This window comes from Dipodomys merriami, unplaced genomic scaffold, assembly GCF_024711535.1.
Source record: "Dipodomys merriami isolate MVZ:Mamm:240054 unplaced genomic scaffold, mDipMer1.0.p SCAF_56, whole genome shotgun sequence".
Classification (NCBI taxonomy): domain Eukaryota; kingdom Metazoa; phylum Chordata; class Mammalia; order Rodentia; family Heteromyidae; genus Dipodomys; species Dipodomys merriami.
This window is the reverse complement of record NW_027206135.1, coordinates 4372917-4380674: the sequence shown is the minus strand read 5'-3', so window position 1 is coordinate 4380674 and position 7758 is coordinate 4372917. Positions and strand designations below refer to the sequence as shown.

General features: G+C 47.0%; 1 protein-coding gene across 1 annotated transcript; it reads left to right on the top strand.

Moving 5' to 3' along the window:
• Positions 1–536: 536 nt before the first annotated feature.
• On the top strand, positions 537–7487 carry Arl11 (ARF like GTPase 11). The gene is made up of 2 exons (XM_070000166.1): positions 537–702; positions 1642–7487. Exon 2 carries the CDS (start codon positions 1894–1896, stop codon positions 2452–2454), a length of 561 nt encoding a protein of 186 aa, XP_069856267.1. The 5' UTR covers positions 537–702; positions 1642–1893; the 3' UTR covers positions 2455–7487.
• The last annotated feature ends 271 nt before the right edge of the window (positions 7488–7758 follow it).

Genomic DNA, 7758 nt, shown 5'->3' with positions numbered 1-7758 from the left:
ATGTATGTATGTATCTATCTATCTATGTATGTATCTATCTACCTATCTATCTATCTATCTGTCTATCTATCTATCTATCTATCTATCTATCTATCTATCTATCTATCTATCTGCCTATCTATCTATTTCTGGTTAGGACTTGGCAGAAGTAACTCCATCTTGATTCTGGCGAGTTGCTTTGGTTCCAAGTAAATAAAGCACTGATGCATGTGCTAGCAGGAGGTCTAACTTCTAGAGTCGCTACTGGAGGGAGGCGCAAGGAAGAGCAAAAGAGCAGCTGCAGCCGGCACAGCCTGCATGCTCTTCTTCAGGCATGCAGGGCAGGAGTGGGTGCTGGGCCTGGCTTCACCAAGAGCTGATGGGGACATCTCTGTGGCATGTCCTCAGGAGGAAGATGTCCCACCCCCACAACCACCTGGAAAAAGGAAGCAGAAAAAAGGAGAAATTGCAACAGCCACAGTACTTCCTTCATCTCTTGTCTCTAGGATGTGCCCGATAAGCAGAAACCAGATGGCAGAGAGTTCTGGAGGAGGACTGTCCTGCTACACACACATACTCTCTCTCTACTCTCTCTCTCTCTCTCTCTCTCTCTCTCTCTCTCTCTCTCTCTCTCTCTCTCTCTCATAATATTAATGTTTTACTCTTCTGCCCTATATGAACTTGATCCTTTGCGCCAAGAACAGCTGATACACACTCCAAAAGGTAAGATGCCCCTTTTCCTGTCCTAAACTGGGGATGGGTGTTATGTTTTAAAAATTGAAGTTCTTTAAAAACTCATAGACTGTTCTGGAGGCCACTGTCCTCAATAAGAAGTGGGGCAAATCCTTGGCTGTGACTCACACATTTTCCCCCAATCAGACACTATGGACAGCCAGGCATGCTGGTCCTGAGGATGATCTAAGGAGAAGCAACATGAGAATCTGGCTTCTTGCTTCTTGGCTGCTTGTATGTGTGTGCGCGTCCTGGGCTTGAACTGATGGCAGGGTGCTGTCCCTGTGCTTCTTTTGCTCAAACCTAGTACTCTACAGCTTGAGTCACAGTTCTACTTCCATCTTTTTTTTTTTTGGTCGGTCGTGGGGCTTGAACTCTGGGCTTGGGCACTGTCCCTCAGCTCTTCAGCTCAAGGCGAGTGCTCTACCGCTTGAGCCACAGCACCATTTCCAGTTTTTGAGTGGTTTTTTGGAGATAAGAGTCTCAGGGACTTTTCTGCCCGGGCTGGCTTTGAACCATGATCCTCAGATCTCAGCCTCCTCAGTAGCTAGGATTACAGGTGAGAGCCACCAGCGCCCGGCCATCTTTTTTTTTTTTTTTTTTAAGGGAGCAGGAGTAAGTTATTGGAGATAACATGAAGTTTTCTGCCCAGGCTGGCTTCAAACTGTGATCCTCAGATCTCAGTTTCCTGATTAGGATTGTAAGCATGAACCACCAGAGCCCAGCTGATCCAGCTCATTACTCTGCATGGAACTCCATGTAGCTGCTACTTCTGGGCTTAGCTTTCTAGAAGGCAAACAGAGATCAGAGGCCACAAACAAGAAAGAGTTGAAGATACCTTTCTGCCATTTCTGTGAAAAAATCTGTAACGGCAGCTTCATTTTGCTCTTTGCAAAATGAAGGAACAAGCCCCCGTTCTGTGTGTTTTAGGAGATTGGGCACTCTTCTCTGAGGCGGGTCCCTGAGATCAAGATCGGTCAGCTGGTGGTGACTCACACTCCTTCACTTCCTGGACCTATCAGAGCCCAGGCCTGGTTTTGCAAATGTAAAGACCTGCACTGTTTTGGAACAGAAGCTCTTCCATTTGCCTGCACAGAGCTTTGTGTTCTTTTGGAAAAGACTAGCCCTGGCTGTTTATGTGGGCCCTGGACTTCCTCTCCTTAGCATTGCGCTGTGGCCACCATGGGCTCTGTGAATTCCAGAGGTCACAAGGCAGAAGCCCAGGTGGTGATGATGGGCCTTGACTCAGCAGGCAAGACCACAATCCTGTACAGGCTGAAGGGCCATCAGCTGGTAGAGACCCTGCCCACTATTGGATTCAACGTGGAGCCTCTTGAAACTCCTGGTCACATGTCATTGATTCTGTGGGATGTTGGGGGACAGACCCAGCTTAGGGCCACCTGGAAGGACTACCTGGAAGGTACAGATATCCTTGTGTACGTGCTGGACAGTACTGATGAAACCCGTTTGCCGGAGGCAGTGGCTGAGCTCACAGAAATCCTAGAGGACCCCAATGCGGCCCGTGTTCCTTTCTTGGTGCTGGCCAACAAGCAGGAGTCGCCTGATGCTCTTCCACTGCTTGAGATCAGAAGCAGGCTTGGCCTGGAGAGGTTCCCGGATCACTGCTGGGAGCTCCGGGGCTGCAGTGCCCTCACTGGCCAGGGGCTGCCCGAGGTCCTGCAGAGCCTGCAGAGCCTGCTAAAGTCCCGCCGAAGTTCCAGGGCTACCTTTGTGGCCTGGTGAGAGTGGATGGGTCTGGGAGAGAAGGAATTCTGGAAGATATCAAGCAAATTATTCTTGCTCAGACAAACTAGAAGGAACAGGTCACCCCTGAGAGATGTCACTTCAATTTACCCATGGAGAAATCCTTCTATTCTTGGTCAGGATATTTTCTTCTGGGGATTGTAACAGCAATCAACTATTCTTTGAATAATGATACTTTAAGAGAAAAAGCCCTTAACATACTTCATTTAATAGCTCATTACTGAGGGTAAATGGAATGAGTGGTTACCTACTAAACTGAGATTTAAGTTCACAAGGAAAAAGAGGTTTCAGTCAAATTGGAGGATCCTCTGGCCATGGCTGTGGCTACCATGATTATCAATGATTTTTCTTCTGGCACAAGATACTAGGGTGGGGAACTGGGGGTGAGGGCTCCCATACAGTCTTCCCTTTAGAAGCTCACCTGGGCTCACTCAGCCCTGGATAAGGGGCTGGAGTGCAGGCTCCCCAAGTCCACCTTTTCTCAAGCCCTGATTAGCCCTCTCTACTTTTGGTCATTCTATGTTGGGCTTTGCTTTTTAAACCTTCATTTACTTTTTTTCCTCCGCCCCCTTCTCCTTCTTGTAGCATGCATATGCTTTGCCTTAAGGTTCAGATCAAGAGCTTGGTGGCAAACGCTGAAATCCCAGCACTCAGGAGGCTCAGGTAAGTGGATTAGGAGCAAGGTCAGCCTGGGCTACATAGTGAGACCCTATCTCAAAAAAAAAAAAAACAAAACCCCACAAAAATCCGATTAATTTCTTCACAGACTTAATCAAAACCATGTAGAACACTTAATATGTGGCAAAAAAGACACCAAGCTTTTAGATGTAAGCAGGTGTTCAGATGAGCTATATAATCTAGAGTTCAGAAGAAGGCAGCAGTGCTTGTTCCCTCACTTCCAACGTTACTAAAACGGGAAGCTGAACATAGCATGCTAGAAGATACTAAAAGACTTTGTGTTGTTGTTCGTGGGGCTTGAACTCTGGGCCTGGGCACGGTCCCTGGGCCACAGCGCCACTTCCGGTTTTCTAGTGGTTTATAGGAGATAGGAGTCTCACGGACTTCCCTGCTCAGGCTGGCTTTAAACCTCGATCCTCAGATCTCAGCCTCCTGAGTAGCTAGGACTACAGGCATGAGCCACCGGCACCTGGCTAACTAAAAGACTTTTCAGATGACTGTTACCCAGGATCCGTGAAGTTCCTGAACTTTTTTGCAAAATCTTATACTTTGGGCCATTTTTCTAGGGAAGAGGATCTCTAACTTTGATCAGATTTTCAGTGGCATCTGTAACTTACAGTTACAATTTTGTGTGTGTGGGGGTGGAGGGAGGTGCTAGTACTGGGGCCTGAACTTCTTGGTTTCATACTCTCACTCAGCTTTCTTGCTCACAGCTGGCACTCTACCACTTAAACCATGCTGCAGTCTTGCATTTTACTGGTTAACTGGAGATAGAGTCTACAGGACTTTTTTCTGCCCAGGCTTGCTTCAAACTCCATTATAAGATCTCAGCTTCCTGAAGAGCTAGGATTATAGCTATGAGTCACCCTCTCAAAGTTAAGAATCACTAATCTGGCTTTATCTTTATTCCATCTTAAGACAATTCTGTAATCTGAATGTGAGGGTTTTTTGTTCCTTTGGTTTGCACCCTGGGCTTTGTACTTGCTAGGCTATCACTTAAAACATGCCAGGGGCTGGGAAGGTGGCTCAGTGGTAGAGTGCTTGCCTCCTCATGGATAAGGCCCTGGGTTCCATTCCGCAGTACCACATAAGCAGAAAAAGCTGGAAGTGGCGCTGTGGCTCACGTGGTAGAGTGCTGGCCTTGAGCTGAAGAGCTGAGGGACAGTGCCCAGGCCCAGAGTTCAGACCCCAGGACCACAAAACAAAATAAAACAACAACAATAACAACAAAAACCAACATTCCAATCCAAATCTTAGGTTTTCAACAGCAAGGAGCTTACATTTTAGCACCTGTTCTCATGTGAAACAGACCTTCCTATCCTGCATTAAAATGAGCCTTTTACAGTTTTTGGTAGTAGTTCTGCGCTCCTCTCTGCCCTTCTGCTCCTCATCAATCTCTGTCCTTCAAAACTTTCTGCGTTCTACACAAATGATACACAGGTGAATGTACTAGGGCCTCAGGCCCTTGTAGGGGCCAAGAACTTCAAATTCTCACAACTCTGCAAAGCAGGTATGACTCCTACCTTATATAATTTACATAGGGCGTTATGAAGTGCTATCACCAGAATTTGGAACCCAGGATGTCTAGCCCTAGTACCCACATTCTACCAGGACATCATGCTTCTAGAAGGTTTAAGGTAGGGAAGGTGTGCTAGAAGACCATTCTAGTCAGAGGAAAGATTGAATCCTCGGTTGCACCAATAGTCATCATTGCCTCTCTGACCTATGACTGACATTCTTTCTCCTGTCCTTCTGACAATCCCTCTGCTTCAGCCAGGACCTCAGAGTATACCAACTTGCTCCCAAAGTGTGCTGATGGAGTGGACCAGTGGGCCAGTGGAGAGCCCTCAGTGCTTTCCTGAAGCCACATTCCTTTTAGACAGATGCAGTCTTCCTAAGCCTAGGAAGTTTCCTTTCAACATTGTCTCAGACAAGATTTCTAAAAAACAACAAGGGCAATATCTCTATTTATCTAGTTATTTTTGTGCCATTCCTGGGGTTTGAACTCAAAGCCTGGCCACTGTTCCTTACTTTCACTCAAGGTTATAACATTCTAACACCTAAACCACAGCTCCACTTCCAGCTTTTTGGTGGTTAATCAGAGAAAAGAATCTCAGCTGGTGGGCTGGGAAGGTGGCTCAGTGGTAGAGCGCTTGCCATGCACGCATGAGGCCCTGGGTTTGATTCCTCAGTACCACATGAGCAAAAAGAAAAAAGCTGGAAGTGGCGCTGTGGCTCAAGTGGTAGAGCCCTAGTCTTGAGCTGAAGAGCTGAGGGACGGCACCCAGGCCCAGAGTTCAGGCCCACGACCGGACCCCCTCCCGCCTCCCCCCCCCACAAAAAAAAAAGAATCTCAGCTGGTGCAGATGGCTCACACCTGTAATCCTAGCTACTCAGGTGGCTAAGATCTGAGGATCATGAATCAAAGGCAGCCTGGGCCAGAAAGTCCGAGAGATTCTTATCTCCAATTAACCACCAGAAAACAGAAAACAGGAAGTGGGCTGTGGCTCAATTGGTAGAGCTCTAGCCCTGAGCTGAAGAGTTGAGGACAGCGCCCAGGCCCAGAGTTCAAGACCTACGACCAAAAAAAAAAAAAAAAAAAAAAAAAAAAAAAAAAATCTCAAGGATTTTCCTGCTCAGGCTGGTTTCTAACATTAATCCTCAGACATCAATCTCCCCAGTAACTAAGTTTATAGGTGTAAGCCACTGATGCCTAGAGCAATCTACCTTGATAACAATGATAACCTGAACTCTCTGCTGGTCTGCCTACTTCTTGGAGGTGGAGTCCTAAGCACCAAATCATTCACATACAAGTACCCAGTTATGGATTCTAAGAAACTAATATACAATTATCTAGTTCAAGAGCCTCAGAGTTCAAGGAAAGCTCTGACTGCCTTCCATTCCATGGCTTCCCAAACATTAGCTTAGAGAGAATATGAGGATCCACAGCCCCTGTGCCTTCCAGGACTTGTTATTATTGGAGTTGTGACAACTAGCATTAACAATGCAAGGCGGGGGGAGCGGGGGAAGATGCGGGGAGTTGTTGGGATAACTCCATAGATGTGAACAGTGTACTTGAAACAAGTTTGCCCCTCCCATTATATTGCTAAACCCTCCCACATCTCCTAGATTTTTTAGTGTCTGTGAGTTTCATTATGCTGTCTTTCTCCCCCACCCCCCCAGTTGTAGGGCTTGAACTCAGGGCCTGAGCTCTGTCCTTGAGCCTCTTTGTACTCAAGACTAGCACTCTACCACTTGAGCCACAGTGCCATTTTGATTTTTTTGTGGTGTGTGTGTGTGTGTGTGTGTGTGCCAGTCCTGGGGCTTGAACACAGGGCCTGAGCACCATCCCTGGCGCTTCTTTTGCTCAAGGCTAGTGCTCTACCACTTGAGCCACAGTGCCATTTCAGGCTTTATCTGCTATGTGATACTGAGGAATGGAACCAGAGCTTCATGCATGCTAGGCAAGCACTTTACCACTAAGCCACATTCCCAGCCCACTTCCGGTTTTTGAATTGTAGCTAAAATCCCACAGGAACTTTTCTTTCTTTCTTTTTTTTTTTTTTTTTTTTTTTGTCGGTCGTGGGGCTTGAACTCTGGGCCTGGGCACTGTCCCTCAGCTCTTCAGCTCAAGGCGAGTGCTCTACCACTTGAGCTACAGCGCCACTTCCAGTTTTCTGGTGGTTTATTGGAGATAGGAGTCTCAACGGTCTCTCCTGCCTGGGCTGGCTTTGAACCGCAATCCTCAGATCTCAGCCTCCTTCGTAGCTAGGATTACAGGCATGAGCCACCAGCGCCCGGCCCACAGGAACTTTTCTGCCCAGGTTGGCTTTGAACCTCAGCTAGTGAGTAGCTAGTGTTAGCATGCCCTCCATCTCAGGTCCTCAGCCCCTCCCACAAAAGCAGTTGATCTGGCTAGGCCTAACTGCAGCTGGCCTTCAGCCCTGGCCGCTCCTCCCACTTCACTTCCCAGAGCCCTGTTTTACCCCTAACCCCCAGCTGCATCATGAGATGCTGCCTAACTGTGACTGTTACATCAGAAAACCCACCCAGCTATGTGCCATCCTTAGCCTTCAGTTCCACACATACTCAGAGGACTTCCCTTACTTCCCAGCCCCTGACTATAAATTTAACTCTGAACAAAGGATAAGTGCCATTTCTTCCTCTCTCGTGGGAGAGGTGGCCTTGTCAGCTTCAGCTGGTAAATAAACTCCTTTTCTGTATGTGACTGAATCTGTGTGGTTTTTCTGGGCTGGATCTTATAGCTAGGATTACAGGCTTGAGTCAACAGGGCATAGCATTATGCTGTGTTTATATATGTGTGTGTATCACACATGTATATATGTATAATCTATGTTTATACAATATACTTCCATCCTCTTCACCTCTCAGTATCCATTCTTTGTTCCTGCTACTGGATGGTACTCCCAACATGATCCCCTTTTACATTCATATTCTATCATCATCATCATCATCATCATCATCATCATCATCATCATCATCATCATCACCATTTTAGGCCCAGATTCCATATTAGTTGAAACGTGATATTCGGGGTTTTTTTTTTTGTTGTTGTTGGTCATGGGGCTTGAACTCTGGGCCTGG